This window comes from Silene latifolia, chromosome 1, assembly GCF_048544455.1.
Source record: "Silene latifolia isolate original U9 population chromosome 1, ASM4854445v1, whole genome shotgun sequence".
Lineage (NCBI taxonomy): Eukaryota > Viridiplantae > Streptophyta > Magnoliopsida > Caryophyllales > Caryophyllaceae > Silene > Silene latifolia.
In genome coordinates, this window is record NC_133526.1 from 183,183,692 (window position 1) to 183,203,537 (window position 19,846).

The window sequence follows — 19,846 nt, forward strand, 5'->3', positions numbered from 1 at the left end:
TGTTCTTATATAACTATCACAATAATCCTAATTTTCATTTGTGTTCAAAATGTCTCAAAGCTGATGAATTGCGAAAAATTATAAATGTATTTGTCAAAGAAGTTTAACAAACTTCATTGCATTTAAGAAAATAAATCGGTAATTTTAGCCTAATCTATAAAATATTATTAAAAGGTAAAACTGAACATTAATTATTTGCCACGTGTAAAAAGGAGGGACAAGATAATAGAGCTATGTTTTTTAAACGCCTTGACCGTTTCTAACAAAAAAGAGGAAGACAGAGGAGAGCATTCCGTCACATTAAGAAATCTAAAACAATGAAATAATGAGTATTGAAAAGTTTCAATACTCTCATTACTTCATTAGCTTCCATTTTGACCGTCACATGATTTGATTAACAAATTATTCAATGCTCAGATAATTTCCTCAAATTGATTCATATCCCACCCCATCACTTCTCAGTTCTTATTGTTCCCTCTCAATTCCTCAATCTACTATTTATATGAGATGTGATTCATGCGAGTTTCATTTCCAACAAATTTGCTGATTTTTTATAATTCTCTTTGTGTGTTATTGTTTTCCAGATCCTTTGCAGTCAAATGAAGGTTCAGTAATGGCTTCTTTATTTGACTAAAGTATATCAAATACTTAATTTCCATGATGAGAAGATGCATTCATAGTTAGATGCTTTTGTTCATCATTTTGTGTTAGTTTAATTTCATTTCTGTTCTCCCTATTTTTCTAGCTTCGCTTTTTGTTCGCGATTTTCCGTTTGTTTGACTTGATTTTGATTTTTCCATTACTTTCCTACTTTTCAATTTCTACAGTATTTCGTAATTGTAATTTTTTTTTGTTTCTTTTTTTTAATGAATTGGTGCGTATAAATCAAAGATAAGCGTGTGCCATGTTATTTTAATTGATCAGAAGTTGTTACTTTTACAGTTTTATTATCTTGTATAGGTTTTACTAGGGCAGTCAGGTAGGAGTAATATTTTGGATAAAGCTATAAATATTAGTTTCAAAAGCCTAATTTGCTCTCAGCTCTTATGATGAATCGTACACTCGAGCAAGTATTTCAGTATATAAGATGTTATTATTTCCCCTTAATTAAATATGGTTTGAGATTGTGAGAATGATAAGATCACTTTCTCTTATTTACGGGTCAAAAAATAAGGTAGTAAAATACGGAGTAGAATAGAGGGAGCATAACACTATTAATAAAATTGATCTTGCTACGATTAATAAAATATTTATTTTATCGTCACTTTCACTATTAAAAGGGTTGACTATTGTTCGCATGCTATGGAGTGAGTTCTATTCTACTTCTTCATAGAGTATAGATAGCCAAATGTAATTCACTAATTCAAAATACAAAAGGTGTTCCTGCAGGCTATAGACATCTTCTAACGAGTAACAATAATGATATAGAGGGGTTTTTGTGTCTTAGTAGGGGTTTCATTACTTACTTCTTAACATGACTCAAGACCAAAGTTTTCGTTCTACTAATATGTGTAGAAATCACAAGCGTAAATAAAGAACTCATCCATTCACATCTCTAAAACTAATTTTTGCGGCATTGAACTACATGGCAAAGAAAAAAAAAACAATAGAAGTTTGCCCTTGAACTTGAACATTGAACTATTAACAAGTTTTTAGTAGCGATAGTCTTCCACTAACAAATGGTTTTACTATACAATGAAGATACAAAGTTTTTTTTTTTTTTTACTTCAACGGCCACGTAGAAAAGTAATGTATTGGTCTATGTCGATCATCAATGAGCAAACACGCATCACATATAATACAGCAGGACCGCGAATTTCGCGGGCAACAAAACTAGTTAACCGCATTAAAAGAGAAAATATAGAACTCCATAGCTAGTGAGAGTTTAGTTTGGTTTCTAACTAAAACTCGAACTATACTTTCATCTCTTATACTTGTAAAGTTTAGCCTAAACATTTGATTTTGACGTGAAATCGTGAATCTCGAGCAGAAAATTTTGCAAGAGATGATCTTTCAATAAGTTAAGTTACTGAGAGACCACTCTTTCGTATCGTGTTACACGTTCATATAGTTTATTTTGATCATGCTCATCAAAATGACTCTTTAATTTAATTACTATTTTCATAATAAGCATAAGTATTCTTATTTATTAATTTATAATTCATGCATAATTTTCCATCAAAAAAATCCGTGCATAATTAAATGGTTTTACAATAATAAAAATAATTGTAAGACCGTTTCATAGAAAACTTGCTCAATCAAAATCCAAAAGTTGGGCTAAGAACTTAAATACATTCAACGACTAATATAGTTATAATTATATAGTTATAATAATTATTCTAGTAAAAAGACAAAAGAAAATAAATTAAAAGAGAAAGGAACTCGAAGATAAAACCGAAGAGGCGCACTACAAATATTGAAGACGATAAACAATATTCTTATATGACTACCAAACTCTGCCTCATAAACATTGAGTAATAGCTCGATCGGTTGTTCTACTGCCACCTAATGCAGGGAGCATGATATTTCTCTTCCTCCATTTTCTATTTCCAGAAATTTGAATTGATTCCTCTTCAATTCCAAAACGTTGGATTGTAATTTGTATTTCTCCAATTTTAACTTCCCAAAAGTTGGGTGTAGCTACATCAGATTGGGTATCGATCGTCGGCGATCCGTATTAGCTATGGTGCATGTTCGTTGATCAATTAGTCGACCCCCGTGAGGAGGAGTAGTACCTTGTTTTAAAACTAAATTCCATCGTGCAATTTAAAACTTGTGTTAGATTTTTTCTTTTAAATTGTGAAAGATGGAGATGATTGAGATTTTACGTGGAATAAGAAATTTATATTAATGTTTGTAATGTGTTTTTTGAGAACTAATTGAGCGTTATTTTAGGGCGAAAATCTCTCATATTATTTTTGAGTCGATTATTTTACGCATATGTGAAATAAAATGGAAGAGATAATTCCTACTGAGTATATTCTTAACATTGTAGTTTACTGATATAATTGACTTAGAGATTATTTCCATGATTTTAGCATGTTAGTTATCAATTTTGGAATGAATCTCCATAATTTTAGCATAATCATATCAATTTTCAAGTGAAATTGGAATATTCCGTCTTCCATATGGCATATTCTGCCGTTTATTTAACTAATTAGAGTATTAGATTGTTGTGCTTTTTTCTTTTCTTTTTTTAAGTATTTTCGTTTTTCAATTGCTCTAATAGACTGACACGTCAGATTTAACTTGAAATGTGAGATGCCATATCAGCGGGATTGCCAGCTGCATTAGAAAAGTATATGATGATGATGTGGTGAAGTTTTTACAACTATTCATCTTGCTTCATATGCGCACAAAATTATGGTTTCCCTGTTTTGCCTAGTCGAGTCTCGTTGAGCTATGCTAATCCAATAGCCGACGGCCATGTCGTTTGACCTTCAACTACATATGCAGGTAGGTTTACGATTAAGTTAAGAAAATATGAGTAAACAAGAACAAACAAACCCACCCCTGAGAGAGTTAAAATCCTCTCCATTTCCTAAAAAGAAATGGAGAGTCTATATATTTCCTATCAACGGACGAAATTAGCTTCTATTAACATCGAACTGTGAAGAAAACCACCCATATATTCCCACATGCGAGTGTCCCACATTGATAAAAGAGGAGAGGAGTTACCACTTTATAAGGCAATGGGCTACTCCCTCTATTGCCAATTGGTTTTAGAGTGAAACCTCCTTGACCTTATGAAGCGGACTCTCTCTCCTCCATTTGGGTGCGGCCCAGGCCCATTGCATGATCTAACATGGTATTAGAGCCCACAGTTATTATCCTGGGTATGATGAATTAACTGGGCTTAGTAAATGGAGAGGATCCTAATTTCCCCTGAGAAGGGTTTAAGTGGTCAGCTAAAAGCCTAATATTAAGTCTCCGTTAAAATGCTCATATTCGTTTTAGGCATAAAATGGGGCAAATACGATCATATTATAGGTGGATGAGAATTGAGATAAGAGTTTGTCATTTCCTAGCCATTATGTTTTTTGCATATTGCCTCGTCCAGTGGCGGAGCCAGGATTTGAACTTAGGAGGGGCGAAAAATTTTAGGGGAGGCGAACGACTAATTTCACAAGGCACCCTCGAAAAAATTTCGAAAAATGTAACTAAAAATTTTGAAAATTTCATCCGCCAGAGGGAGCGACCGCCTCTGCTAGCCGCTCCGCCCCCCCCCCCCAGCTCCACCACTGGCCTCGTCCATATATTTGTCCCGTTTTATTATTTAAGATTGACATGTTACATGGGGGGATTAGATTGGGGAAGGATTATTTTATTTTATTTTTGGTGAAACAGAAGCAGGACTAACCAAAAATTAAAAACAACTACAACAACGCAAACTGAAAGCATAAAAAGGTACGACTCGAGAGTCGAGGCCACGCTATTCCCCGATATCTTGTTGATACTCAACTTTTGATCTTGGGACACACCAAGGTTGACTAAACTAATCTACCCACGAATTGGCCTCACAATAAATATGAACCATCTCGACTTTCCAAGAGTGTCATTAAAGAACGACTTGCAAATTTGAATCAGGCCGTGAGAATGTGCCGTAGGGAGATAGCATGTCCGTCTAGAAAACCCTCAACAACTTTGGAATCCATTTAAATAAATCAGTCTAGGAAACTTCCGCTCCATTGCAATAAACAATCCCGGGCGCAAGGCCATCAATTCAGCACGAGTAACCATTGCGAGCCCGAACTTTTCCGCATATAAGCTACAAGCCTACAATAATTTGCCCCGGGTTTCCTTCGACGCCCCGTCAACATTTAGGACAATCCAAATCACTACGCGGAGCGATCCATTTCACACTTATTTCCTTATGCTGCGACTCCTTCGGTTTGATAACACAATATCAGTCGCTTCTTTAGCGTTCCTAAACCTCTTCGGTTGTAACTCTTGTAACTAAAAACCCGCTGAACATAAAAACCTCGCCAAATTCCCCAAACCTTGACACCAGACAGTAATGGCGTTGACGAACTTCATACTGACTGTTGCAGGTGTTAGCGCCGCTGTACTTCTCCTTCGTAGCGACGTCAAGAACTCGGCCGCAATCTTTCGTCGCAACGTTAAACAAATTCGCCATTGGCTTGAACAAGAATCTTAATCTGCTTCGTCTAAGTATTTCTCTCCTACTTTAACCTAATTTCGCATCTTCTTCTTTAATTTTATCCTCGCTTTAGTTTTGCTTATCGTAGATTATGCTTATTATTATTTGAGATGATTTTGAATTTGAATTTTTAGCGTGTTTTGATTGCGATTGTTTGTGTTATATTTCGATCGATGAGATAATTTTGATGAAAATTAAGCTTAAGATGATGACTCATTGATTTGATTATGCAATTGAACTTATGCGATTTTTGTTGTCGTAGAATTGTAGATTATGTAATCTTATTTCTACTTGATTGTGAATTTATAGCGCGTTTGATTGCTATTATTTGCAATATATTTCAATCGGTGAGGTGATTCAATCAAAATTCAGCTCAAAATGACTAATTGATTTGATTCTGCAATTGAAATTAAGATTGTTACTGTTTGATATAGAGGTGTTGCCAGCTATCACCATGTCATCCACATATACAAGAACAGCTGTAATATGTTCTCCTTGGACTTTGATGAACAGAGATGTGTCTGCATGAGATTGAACAAACCCAAACTTCAAAAGGGCGGTGGACAATTTTGCAAACCATTGCCTTGGTGCTTGTTTCAGGCCATACAAAGCCTTTTTGAGTTTGCACACCTGAGATCTTTCACTGCCTATTTGTTTAGCATTAGTTTGATGAATTCTACTTCCTTTTCCTGAGTATCCTTGAGGCATGCTCATATACACTTCTTCTTCAAGCTCTCCATGTAGAAATGCATTACTAACATCCATCTGGCATAGCTGCCACCCAAGCATAGAAGCAACAGCCAGTAGAGTTCTTACAGTGGTCATTTTTGCCACTGGTGCAAAGGTTTGGGAGTAATCCACCCCTTCCTTTTGCCTAAACCCTTGAATTACTAACCTGGCCTTGTGCCTCTCAAGGGATCCATCAGCATTATACTTCAATTTGTATATCCACTTACAACCAATTGCTATTCTACCAGGTGGTAAAGTGGTCACCTCCCATGTTTGATTCTTCTCCAATGCTTCCAACTCACTATTCATAGCTTCAACCCACTTTAGATCAGTTACAGCTTGATAGTAGTGGGCAGGTTCTACAATTTTTGTTATACCATTCACCATATTAGCAAAGCTTTGGTGCACAGAGGCATCAATCACATGTAAGAGTTGAGCCGTGTCACTCTTGCTATTGTTACCTTTGTAATTGACTACAAAGTCCTTCATCCAGCTAGGTTGCCTCCTAGTTCTTTCAGACCTTCTCTGAACTTCATTAGAGACATCTTCTACAATGTTTTCTGAAGTATTTTCTGTCACAAGCTCCCCCTCAGGTGACTCAGGGATACTGTTAGTGACATGATCCTCATTTTGATCCAAGTCAGGTGTACCAACAGCTTGGGTGTCATACACAGGGACAAAGATGTCCACTGGCACAGGATGCATAAACTTCTCTTTATTATTATTGAGGTAGGGAAATGTATCTTCGTAAAACACTAGATCTCTTGAGACAAACCTCTTTCCTGTTTTTATCTCCTCCACCTTATAGCCCTTCTGATTTGCAGGATATCCTACAAATACACAAGGAATTCCTCTTGCCTGAAATTTGTCCTTGTCCCTTGCAGGATTATAAGCCATCACAAGACACCCAAAAACCTTTAGATGATTGTAATTAGGTTTCTTATGATGAATGACTTCATAGGGAGTCTTGTTTTTAAGAACAGATGAGGGTATTCTATTGACTAATTGAGCAGCGGTCAACACACAATCACCCCAATAACTCAATGGTAACCCTGCTTGGAATCTCAATGCCCTACTAATCTCCAATAAGTGTCTATGTTTTCTCTCAACAACACCATTTTGTTGTTGCCTATCCACAATGCTAGTTTGATGAACAATTCCATGTTTGATGAAGAATTCAGTACAATATTGATCTCCAAGTTCCAAGGCATTATCTGACCTTACAATTTTAATTTTGCCTCCAAAATGATTATTAGCATATGCATAGAATTCTTTGAGATAGTCTAGGGCCTGAGATTTTCTCTCCAGAAGGTATACCCATGTCCCCCTAGAGTGATCATCAACAAGAGTTAAAAAATATTTGTATTTGCCTTTGTATTTGACCTTATATGGCCCCCAAATGTCCATATGGATCAAGTCAAAAGGACGAGCTGCAATGGATTCACTTAGAGAGTAAGGTGACTTAGTAAGTTTTGCCATAGGACAACAAATGCACATTTGTTTTGAAGCATCTGCAGCATTTAGCTTTAAAGAAGGAATATGTTTTAATTTGCTAAAGGGAGCATGACCCAATCTGTTGTGCCAATGAGAATAAGCATTCAAATTTGCATTCAAGGAAGTCATATTGTCATTACATTTTGTTTGAGAATTTGGTTTTGGGCACATCTTTTGACCTTTGAATTACAAACAGAAAAAACATAAGATGCATTAAACAAAGAGTTCTTGTGAGTATTTGACTTGTTGTCAGCAGCTTTTGGGGAGTTTTGTTTGAGTTTCTCTAAGTGATATAATCCATTCACAGCTCTTCCTCTTCCCTTGATCTTAAGTGTAGTGCAGTCCTGCACAACACAATGTGTGCCATAAAACACAACACAACAATTATTATCCTTGGTCAACTTCTCGAGCAGGACATGAGATTGTGTCGAAATCGGGGACATGCATGACATTTTTAGAATTAAATCATTCTCAAGGGACAGTTCACCTACATGTGTCACATAAGATATGTTACCATTTGGTAAGTTTATTTTCAATTTTCTTTTAAGAGGTCTCACGTTCTGGAGTTTTTGCAGACTTGTGACCATGTGATCACTTGCCCCAGAGTCTATTATCCATTCACAACCAGTGGTGGCAGTGTTATAGCAAGATATTGTACCTGCAAAGTTGCATTCAAGCTCCTCATCGTGTGTCATGACCGGACCTTGATGTAGATGCATTCTTAGGGACAAGCTTCATGAAATTCTCATTTGTTTAGATGTTCGCCAAAGCGCCACCAGATCCGCACTACTAGCTTCACTTGAACATTCTCGGCCATTCTCCCGTATCCTCCATTTCCATTATATCCATTTCCACTCGATAATTGTTTCCATTCGATAATTGTTTCCACTTTGATAAGTGCCTCCTTGATTTTGAAATGACCTGCCTCTTCCTCTATTTCCTCCTCTTCTTTTTCTGTATCCCCCTTGACCCCTGTGTTGTCCATTAAAACCTCCTCTCCTTGGCTTCATATTTCCGGTCCAAACCAAAGATTGTTCGACAAATGATTGGAATACCCACAATGTTTACACTTAGTTTCAATCTGCTCCCCCTTTCCAAGGAGGGGAGAGGCCTCTTTGTTTTTTGAGCAGATTGAATATTCTGTTTCTTTGGGCTTCTTCTTGAACCATGATGGATACAACATCATCAACAGATGAGGTAACGGGGACATTAACAAAGACAAAGACTCCTTTGGGTAGCAAAGAAACCAATTGAGACCATTTAAAAACCGAAATAGCCTCGCCCTCTTCTTTTTGTTTATGAATTGCAGCCAAAAAGCAAGTGATTTCATCATTCAATTTGTGTAATCAAAGGGTAATCATTCAAGTTCTCCAACTCATCCCGCATCGTCCCGAGTTTGATGTAATAATCAGTTATGGACAATCCTTCTTGCTTGAACTCATATGTGTCCTTGTTCAGTTTGTACTTTCTAGCACCATTGCTCACCAAGTACCTGTTTTTAAGAAGTTTCCAAATCTCTTTTGCTAACTGAGTATACATCACAGCCATCTTAATGGATTCACTCACATTCTCAAGTATCCAAGAAATAACCAAACTGTTTTGCATGACCATCCAAGCTTCAATCTTTTTCCCATCACTTTTTGGTTTCTCTAAGGCCCCAGTAACTAGTCCCAACTTCCTCTTAGTGGATAGAGCCAACTCCATCTGTCTCTTCCAAGGTATATAGTTTTCCACTCCAGTCAATATGGGTGTAATTTTGAGAGTACTTCCCACATCATTTGGGTTTACGAGACAAGGGGTCGATGACATCTATGGTCTTTCCTTCCTTATCACTATTATCAGGCATTTTGATACTATTCTAGGCAAATGACAGCACTAGCAAACAGATAACAACTTCTTACAGTCACCAACCAAGTCTAACAACACACCTTACTCAGACCCTTGCCTAAAGGTTGCAACTTTAAAGCAAGACAATATAAAACTGAGAAGAAGAAGTTGCAGACAAGACTTACCACACAAGAAACGCAGATCTACAAGGATAAACAGCAGCCAGAGCATACAATGCTCATGGCTCTGATACCATGTTGATTTTTGCCTTAAGAGTCATTGTATGCAATTGATTTAGTTTGATTATGATGCACAGAAATGTATGAGGAAGATTATCTGTGTTTGGCGGCTGTATTCTATTTCTCTGATAACTTTTTGTGTATTCTGTACAACCCTTCTTTTCATGCTGTGTATATATAGAGAGGATTCTAAGGTTAACTTGGCTCACATGCACAAGAGGACAAACTCTATATACAGACAAATGACAGCACACATCACTACCTAACCCCATTCCTTTTTTTTGATTTGCTGATGATGCTGCCTTCTTGGGCCTATTTGTTTAGCATTTTGATCCACTCTTTTACAAGAGGTTTAAGTAATTTTGTGCTTCTGTTAATGGAACGGCGGTTTAATTTGCGGCAATTATACTGCCGAAGAAATTAGGAATAGTAGAAGGTATTGTAGTATTGCAAGCTCGGCTATTCTTATTACTACTTGATTGTGAAGTTATAGCGTGTTTTGATTGCTTTAGCGTTATATTTTGATAGGTGAGTTGATTTTGATCAAATTTCAGCTTGAAATGATTGATTAATTTGAATCTAAGCTTGTTTATGTTTGATTTAGAATTTTATGTGATAATTTCATGGTTCTGTTACCTCCAGTTTCAGCATGTTACAATCTAGCTCGAGAAAGAGACCTTATTAATGAGTGGAGTGAAATGGTCTGAATCGCGTAATTAGACCACAGAACAGTGTAGGAGTAGAGAAACGTATATTGTATTATTACAAGCTATGGTCTTTAGATTGTAGCTAGAGAATGGCTATTAGATTGTAAAAACCTATGGTCTTTGATACAATTCATTTGATTGTCAATTTATAGCTTGTTTTGATGGCGATATTTGCGTTACATTTCAACCGGTGATATGCTTTCGTTCAAAGATCAGCTTAAGCAATTGATTGTTGGATTTGACAATTGACAGTCTTAAGTCAAATAAGCCTACTTGTTTCTGGTTATATAGAGGTTACTCCGGATTAGTTAAGTTCATGGTTCTGTGACCTTTAATTTGAACATGTTAATTTAGAGACCGTATAAATCAGTGAACGGCGGTGTAAATCACAACAGTTAGACTATTGAAGTAAGTAGGAGTAGACAAATATATCGTATTATTGTATTATAAAGTATAAACACAGCTAATTTGAGCAATTGGCCATTTTTTTGCGGCTAGAAAATAGTTCTTATATTCTAAAAATCTATGATGCAGCTTCGACAAGTGACTTTAGATGGTGGCAACATCGGTTTCTTTTCCTATTGTTCCGTTGATGAAGGTATAGAAAGTCCTTACATGAAAGCTAGGAGCGGAATTTTTAGAGGTTTCCCTTATTTCTGTGGAGATTATAGTGCGAAGATTTTTATAGGGCAGTATTGTACATTAGATGATTTAGCTCTCCTTGCATGTACTTTTACTTTAAGCAAGTTGTTAATTACTTTACATTCATTTGAATCCTATTTTACTTTGACTTGACTCTAAGTGTCGGATGTATGACGGTGTCGAGTAACAAACACAGCTGTTTGAAAGATTCATGTTGCTGGATTAAAATGAAGTGAAGTCGTGTCGTGTCATTTCGGAAGGTTGGTGTGTCGGCAAGTGTCAAAATATCGGGGGTCAAATTTTGAATAATTTTTTCCATCTTGAATAAATTCTTCTCATGAGATAGCAGTTGCGCCCTATGATTTCGTTATTTATATATTTATTCAAATAAATAACATAATTACTTTGAGAAAATGTGGATTAAATGGCTTATATGTATACTGTGAGCTTAGATTAGGTCACAATTTTGTCTCTTGACACCCAACCTTTGTTTCTTAAGGTCAAACTCAAGGCGGAAATCAAACTGCTGATAGTTACCCAATATCATCGCTGGTCCATAACCACCACCACCTGGCGCAATTGAAGTCGTAGAATTCACAAATGGCAGACACAACTGGTTTCCGCCAATATTGAAATAATTATCGACCCCCATATCCATCTTAACATTACCCTTGAAGTGAAATACAATCTCCGGGAAATCAAGTCCTTGCAGACCCGGCGTAACATTGACACAAACCATATTTCCTCCTAATGACGATGACGTCACATTATTTTCCACTCCTCGACGTTGAGCAGGGGTCAACTGAGCTGTGAACTCCTTGATGATCGGGTTAAACAAACCTGAATCTATCGAGGTCAAGGTTGAACCCGAATCTACTACAGTACCTCTGTCCCCATTACTATCGGGAACTAGATTAATCTCTTGTGGTAATTTTACTACTTTTTTACCAATGGTGATTCCCTCCAGGAGAACGTAGTAGACTTGGTTGTAGGGTTCAATGGAGGGGTTTTTAAGCAAAGGAGTGTACTTCATCCCTTGGACGTCATCCGAGTCGCCTAGGACTAATCGACTGCTTTTAGAAGTGTCGTCAAATTTGTGAGACACAAGACAGTACGAAAACTTAGTAAGGTTGATCTGGTTTGGTAGAGACATTGGGTTCCTACCGAACCCAACAATACCTTTCGACAAAATATCTGAATAGGACGAGCACCCGAAAAAAAAGTCGGGGACTACCTTCCCCTGCAAGTTAAGGTTGTCGGAAATAGCGTGGCCTAAGGTTAAACCAGTGCTGTAGGGCTGATTGTAGGCACAAGGCCTACGGCAGCTGCTGCAACCGGGGCAGCTTCCTATTGAACTGGGCGAGACGATGCATTTTTTATTGCTGCAATTAACGGATTGCTTAGAAGAGGATCTCTTGGGCTTGAACACAGCAATATTGGCTTCGGTTATTTGGGTGCAATTTCTGCAGAGGTAGTTAGAGGTGCAGGGGACCCACACGAGGCTGCTAGCGGTGTCGAAGACGACAGGGAGCTTTTGTGGGGGTGTTCCTAAGGATAGGGAAATGACATATTCCGAGGGATATCTGATAGGGTAAAGAGGGGTAGATGTGGAAGGATGTTTGTTATTGTTGTGATGTCGCAAATGGTAAGCTCTATTAAGGGTGGCTTTTACAATGTCGGAGATGAGGTCTTTCGGGTTTTTAGACGAATGTGCTTTTCGTGAAAGTTGAAGAGTAATCGGAAATGAAGACGAGGGTAAGATGAATAAAGAGGACAAGTAGCAGAGGAGCATTAAGCATTGCAAGGTAGGAGATGCCATTATTGCTTATTATTATTTGCTTTGCTTTAGGGAAATGAAGTGTTGTTTTTATAGCAAGGATTTGTGTTTACTTTTCCTATAGTATGAAACTATTTCTTTTGGTGACCAAAGTATTCCTATCAACAGTTGGGACAATCTCCTTCAAGGTAATTTAATGGGTTGACCTTTTCCAAGTTTGACTTTTTCATTTGTTTTTTCATTCGCAAGAGTCGGAAATCAAACCCCTAACCACCTATTTAAAAGATGAGAGTCCTTACCAATTTTGGTACCTATAGTAGTATAGTATGAAACTATGAATGTATGATTTTTGCGTTTAAAAGTCCAAAAGCTTGGTGTTGATATCTATCTATTTCGCCGTTAATAACGATTAGTATCCAATATGACTTCTCAATTGGCCGGCCCATTTGAATGAATGTGGTGAAGTTTCTACAACCATTGATCTTGCTTCATCTGCCACATTTGAATGAATGTGGTGAAGTTTTTACAACCATTGATCTTGCTTCATCTGCGCCTCCTTCTAGTCGTAGGCTCACAAAATTATCGTTTCCCTGTTTTCCCTGGTCGAGTCTCGTTGAGCTATGCTAATCCGATGGCCCACGGCCATATTGTTCTACCTTTAAGTGCATATGCAGTAGGTTGACATTTAAATTCAGAAAATATGAGTAAACAAGAACAAACAAACAAACCAACCCTTGAGAAGGGTTTAAGTGGTCACCCAAAAGCCTTATAATATTAAGTCTTCCTTAAGACGCTCCTATTCGTTTTAGGCGTAAAACGGGGCAAATACTATCATATTATAGGTTGATGGGACAAGACTTTGTCATTTCCTAGCCATTCTATTTTTTTGTTGCCTAGTCGAGTCTCGTCGAGCTATGCTAATCCGATAGCCCACGGCCATGTCGTTCTACCTTCCACTACTTATGTAGGCAGCTTTATAATTAAGTTTAGAAAATATGAGCAAAAAAAAAAAAAAAAAAAAAAAAAAAAAAAAAACTAAAAACTGAGGTTTAAGTGGTCAACCAAAAGCCTAATGGTGAGTCTCCCTTAAGATGCTCATATTCGTTTTCAGCGTAAAATGGGGCAAATACTATCATATTATAGGTGGATGGGACAAGAGTTTGTTATTTCCGCCATTCTGTTTTTTGCATGTTGCCTCATCCAGTTATCCATAATTCCATATATTTGACCTATTTTATTGTTTAAAACTGACATTTTTGTCACATGGTAGGATATTGGGATTAGATTGGCGAAGGAAAAAAAAAACGCAAACTAGAAAGCATGAAAAGGCACGACTCAAGGTCACGCCACTCCCCCAATATCTTGTTAATAATACTCAGCTTTTGATCTTGGGATACACCAAGATTGGCTAACCGATCCGATTGGCCTCACGATAAGTATGAAACCATCTCTACTTTCCATGAGGTGTCATTAACAAACGACTTGTAAATTTGAATCAGGCCGTGAGAATGTGCCGTAGGGAGATAGCATGTCCGTCTTCATAAAACTCCGAACAACTCTTGAATCCATTTGAATAATCGATCTAGGAAATTTTCGCTCCATTGCAATTAATCAACAATCCCGGACGCAAGGCCATCAATTCAGCACGATGGACGTTGCAAGCCATAACTTTTCCGCATAAGCTACAATCATTATCCCCGGGCTTCCCTTCGACGCCTCGTCATGGCCGTCAACATTTAGGACTATCCAATCATTAGGCGGAGCGATCCATCTCACAAATATTTCCTTGTGCTGCGACCCATTTGGTTTGATAACAATATCAGTAGCTTCTTTATCGTTCCTAACCTCCTTCGGTTGTAACTAAACCTGGTAAATGGGTCATTCGGCCAGGTTTGGGCCAGGTCATTCGGTCAGGTTCGGGTCAGATCACTTCGTATCGGATTATCTTCGAGACAACAATTTATCGGGTTACTTTCGGGTCGGGTTATTTTGCGTCGGATTGATGGTCAATTGGGTCATGATATTGCCTTAATTAAGTCATTTTGGGCCACTCAAGTTGGGTTATTTCGGGTTGGATCTCTTTCGGATCTGTTGGGTCGCTTTTGGGTCATGTTCGTGTCCTAGGACAGCCTTATCGGATCCAGTCAGTTTTACGAGGTCTAGTTGTAAGTTGTAACTCTTGTGAAGTTCATTGCTTCCGACTAGGGATGGCAATGGGTAGGGTCTGGGTAGGGTCCGCCTAGACCCGGACCCGACCCGAGATTTTTCCTTTGGACCCGTACCCGACCCAGACCCGCAAGGGTCTAAAATTTGAGGACCCATACCCGGACCATATGGGTAAGGGTAGGGTCAAGGTCTACCCGCGGGTCCGAGTTTTAGCCACTTTAGTAAAAAGATTAACAGCTATGGGGTCTATAATATTAAAAAAAAAAAATTCATACTACTTTAACATTATGAGTTTATTAATCTGCCGTTAATGGTGGTTGTCAGTCGCCGGCTATTAGAGAGGTGATTGTCAGTCGCGTATCAGTGTTGCGGTGGTGGTTTTCTTGTGTCAGTGGTGGTGTGGTGGTATTGTCAGAAGAGTTTGGTTGGGTTTTATCACTTTATGGGATGAGGGAAGAGAAAAAGATTTTAGTTGGGTTTCTACCGTCTACCAGTATGAATTCAGAAAAGATGTAATTTTGATTTTTTTTTCTTTAAAAAGGGGTCCAAGGGTCGGGTATGGGTCTCATAACTTAGACCCGGACTCGGACCCGAAATATTTTCTTAAAACCCATACCCGACCCATACCCATTGGGTCTGAAAAAATGAGACTCATACCCAACCCATTAGGGTCCGACCCTCGGGATCTGGGTCGGGTCCCCGACCCACTGCCATCCCTACTTCCGACTTCCGGAGTTCCGAGTTCACCTCCAAAACTAAAAACCCGTGGAATACCAAAACCTCGGTAAATTCCCCAAACCTTGACACCTGACATTAATGGCGTTGACGAACTTCATACTGACAGTTGCAGGAGTTAGCGCCGCCGTACTTCTCCTCCGTAGCGACGTCAAGAACTCGGCCGCAATCTTCCGTCGCAACGTTAAGCAAATTCGCCATTGGCTTGAACAAGAATCTCAATCGGCTTCGTCTAAGTATTTCTCTCCTACTTTAACCTAATTCTCATCGTCTTCATTAATTTGATTCTCGCTTTAGTTTTGCTTATCGTAGATTATGCATTATTATTATTTGATTTGATTTGATTGTGAATTGTTATTGTGTTTCGATTGCGATTGTTTGCGTTATATTTCGATCGATGAGATGATTTTGATGAAAATTAAGCTTAAGATGACTCATTGATTTGATTATGAAATTGAACTTATGCGATTTTTGTTTGTCGTAGAATTGTAGATTATGTAATCTTATTTCTACTTGATTGTGAATTTATAGCGCGTTTGATTGCTATTATTTGCAATATATTTCAATTGGTGAGGTGATTTGATCAAAATTCAGCTCAAAATGATTAATTGATTTGATTCTGCAATTGAAATTAAGAGTGTGCTTCTGTTTGATATAGAGGTTTAAGTAATTTTGTGCTTCTGTTAATGGAACGGCGGTTTAATTTGCGGCAATTAGACTGCCGAAGAAATTAGGATTAGTAGAAGGTATTGTAGTATTGCAAGCTCGGCTATTCTTATTACTACTTGATTGTGAATTTATAGCGTGTTTTGATTGCTTTAGCGTTATATTTCGATATGTGAGTTGATTTTGATCAAACTTCAGCTTGAAATGATTGATTAATTTCAATCTAAGCTTGTTTATGTTTGTTTTGGAATTTTATGTGATAATTTCATGGTTCTGTTACCTCCAGTTTCAGCATGTTACAATCTAGAGAACGAGACCTTATTAATGAGTGGAGTGAAATAGTCTGAATCGCGGTAATTAGACCACAGAATAGTGTAGGAGTAGAGAAACGTATATTGTATTATTACAAGCTATGGTCTTTAGATTGTAGCTAGAGAATGGCTATTAGATTGTAAAAACCTATGGTCTTTGATACCATTCATTTGATTGTGAATTTATAGCTTGTTTTGATGGCGATATTTGCGTTACATCTCAACCGTTGATTTGCTTTCGTTCAAAGATCAGCTTAAACAATTGACTGTTGGATTTGACATTCTTAAGTCAAATAAGCCTACTTGTTTCTGGTTATATAGAGGTTACTCCGTATTATTTAAGTTCATGGTTTTGTGACCTTTAATTTGAGCATGTTAATTTAGAGACGGTATAAATCAGTGAACGGCGGTGTAAATCATAACAGTTAGACTATTGAAGTAAGTAGGAGTAGACAAACATATTGTATTATTGTATTATAAACTCAGCTAATTTGAGCAATTAGTCAATTTTTTGTGGCTAGAAAATAGTTCTTATATTCTAAAAATCTATGTTGCGGCTTCGACAAGTAACTTTAGATGCTGTCAATATCGGTTTATTTTCCTTTTATTCCGTTAATAGAAGTAAGAAGTCCTTACATGAAAGCTAGGAGCGAAATTTTTAGGGGTTTCCCTTATTTCTGTGGAGATTATAGTGTGAAGATTTTTATAGGGCAGTATTCTACATTAGATGATTTAGCTCTCCTTGCATGTACTTTTACTTTAAGCAAGTTGTTCATTACTTTACATTCATTTAAATCCTGTTTTACTTTGACTTGACTCTTAAGTGTCGGACGTAAGACGGTGTCGAGTAACAAACACAGCTGTTTGAAAGATTCATGTTGCTGGATTAAAATGAAGTGAAGTCGTGTCGTGTCATTTCGGAAAGTTGGAGTGTCGTTAAGTGTCGAAATATCGTGGGTCAAATTTTGAATAATTTTTCCATCTTGAATAAATTTTTCTCATGAGTTATGAGTTATGAAGGTTTATTCATTTTGTCGCTCTTGTGCAACCAATACATTTGAACCTCTTTCATCTAGCTAGGAAATTCGTATCCAACTGCTTGCGATCCTCTACTTTTATGTGCTTGAATTTCTGAACTATGTTTCTGAGTTAAATTCTTCATGTAACTTGCATGGCTTAACAGACTCGCATATCTTACAAAGTTAGGCCTTCTGATTAATGTAGTCTCGTCTGCCCTGGCTGCCCTTATGTGTGTCGTTCTGCAAGGTTTTTTTTCCAGTTATGCAAAACGACAGTTGGGCTCTCATGGAAATACTTTTGTAAAATATTTAAACAAGCTAGTTATGTAAAACGACTGTTGGGCTCCCATGGAAATTCTTCATGTAAATTTCAAGGTTTTTTCCAGTTATGCGAAACTCTTATACGATGCATTTTGTAAAATATTTAAACAAGCTAATACTGCATGCATTAAATACAAGCACGGGAAATTCTGTTCTCCTTTTTTTTTTTTTACTTGTTACTTGCCTCACTGTCTCCCTATATATATATTCTTCTTCAAAGTTGTTTTTTGTTACATTCTTTTGTCTTGTTTCCTCTCTTTTTGCTTATATTTGGCATAATTGAAATTCAACTTGAGGATCTTAGTTGGAGTATCAGTATCGTGTCTGATTTTGGAGTGTTGGACACATATCTTATGTTGTATCTACCCGTAGACGTGTCGGACACGCTCACACGCAACATGGTAGCTAAGTGAAGCGTCGAAGTAACATAGTCTAGTGCTATGCAATCCGGAAAATAAATTTGTGCTGGTCAATGGTTTCTATATGGTTGGTCAAGGATTTGATTTTGTTGGTCACTCAAAGAATTATTGTGAAAGAATTTGCCTTTTTGTGATAATTGCTCTCTACCCAGAAAGGCCATGGTCTATAGGATCAACTATTGGAGATTATGATATTCTCTACGTCATTTGTTCAAGTAATTTAACAGAAATTATTATCTGACTAGAATTATAGTAGTTCCTTATATTATTGACGCCCCAAGTTATATTGCGATGTTTGAGCGTTTGATCCCACGTTCAAAGTGGTCTAGCCAGCGACTCTTACTTTACTTTCTCATCTGAAAGGGCGTGATGGGTTTGCCTCTAATTAGAGGATAAACCAAGGTTCCTTACCTGATAAGAAAAAGTGGTCTGCTATGTAAATGTGCTTTAACCATACTTGAGTATTGTTTTATATGGCCTTGTTACATATACAAGGGACTTGCTATTTTGCAAATATAAAGGCTTACCTCGTAATTAAGAGGGGGCTACTTGAATAGAATCTACGGCTATCACAATTCACAGCATATATCCATGTCTAAATTTATGCGTTTTCATTTAAATCTTTTACAGCTGTGGATTTGATTGTCAAGTATATTTTGTATGTAGGGTGGGAGACAAAGTTAAACCAAAGGAAGTCGGAGGAAAGGTTCATCAGAAGGAAAGTCCTAAGGATGATTAGTGCTAATATTTGTAAGCCAAAGACAAACCTTCTATGATCTTTTGGAAGTTTCTTTTTTCTAAGTTGCATAGGATTTTGTTTAGTTAACGTACACACCTGAAGAACCTGTCGACTGCTCCTTTATTTCTTGTAGACACGTTTCTATTGATTGCTTCTGTGAATTTGTGATACAGTTAAAATCCCTTTGACGCAATAGTCCTTTAGAAAGTTTCATTTATATATGTTGAAGAGGTGAAGTAATTGGCCTATCAATCAAGTGAATGCTTCTCCAAAATGTTGGTACTCAAAACTGGAAGCCATTTCCACCATCTTTGGGTTTATGCTCTTTTATATGGCTCTACAGAATTTATTTTGGTACTTTGTTAGAGATGAGTTTTGACGGATAAAAACCTACTTCAATGTTACTTGATTGTATTGCAGAAATTGGATTAGCCAGTAATGTTTTGATCAAAAGCTGGCTTTTGAATCTTATGATATGCATTTTAACTAATGTAATTACTAGACCACATACTTGACTGTTCATTAGCGCTCTAATTGGTGTATACATGGCCCCAAAATACATGTGGCATTGCACAAATTCTCATTATAGACGGGCACTATCCGTCTATATGTATAGACGGATACCATTTTTCCTCACAAAATACCCATTTGCCATAAAGTGGAAAGCACATGGGGGTGCCCCACCTTGTCCCCCTTACCCATTTTATTAGAGGTCTTTACCCGTCTGTTCGCCCCACCCGTCTATACCAAGACCTATTGGTGGCATTGTGTTTGCAACCACTTTTCTTTCGCCAGAAACTCCTTTCCTTCACTGTTGTTTACCACGCCCACTCTTGTATCTCTCTCCTGTCCGAATCTACCATGGGAGCTATACTTTCAAACGCAATGGGTATG

The 19,846-nt window shown here is 37.4% G+C and overlaps 1 protein-coding gene and 1 long non-coding RNA gene across 2 annotated transcripts; both read left to right on the forward strand.

Moving 5' to 3' along the window:
• The first annotated feature begins 4,714 nt into the window (after positions 1 to 4,714).
• On the forward strand, positions 4,715 to 12,791 carry LOC141613127 (uncharacterized). The gene is made up of 2 exons (XR_012529225.1): positions 4,715 to 5,172; positions 11,299 to 12,791. It is a non-coding gene; the product is annotated as an uncharacterized LOC141613127 (long non-coding RNA).
• Positions 12,792 to 15,442: 2,651 nt separating this feature from the next.
• Positions 15,443 to 19,459, forward strand: LOC141613123 (uncharacterized). Its single transcript, XM_074431861.1, has 2 exons — positions 15,443 to 15,713; positions 18,880 to 19,459. Exons 1-2 carry the CDS (start codon positions 15,559 to 15,561, stop codon positions 18,950 to 18,952), a joined length of 228 nt encoding a protein of 75 aa, XP_074287962.1. The 5' UTR covers positions 15,443 to 15,558; the 3' UTR covers positions 18,953 to 19,459.
• Positions 19,460 to 19,846: the final 387 nt, after the last annotated feature.

What these genes read in the sequence shown, in the direction of transcription:
- LOC141613123 (XM_074431861.1), top strand. Translation starts at nt 15,559, where the DNA reads ATGGCGTTGACGAACTTCATACTGACAGTTGCAGGAGTTAGCGCCGCC. An exon ending in TCTCAATCGGCTTCGTCTAA is followed by an intron (nt 15,714 to 18,879) that starts GTATTTCTCTCC and finishes TTTTGTATGTAG; the next exon opens with GGTGGGAGACAAAGTTAAAC.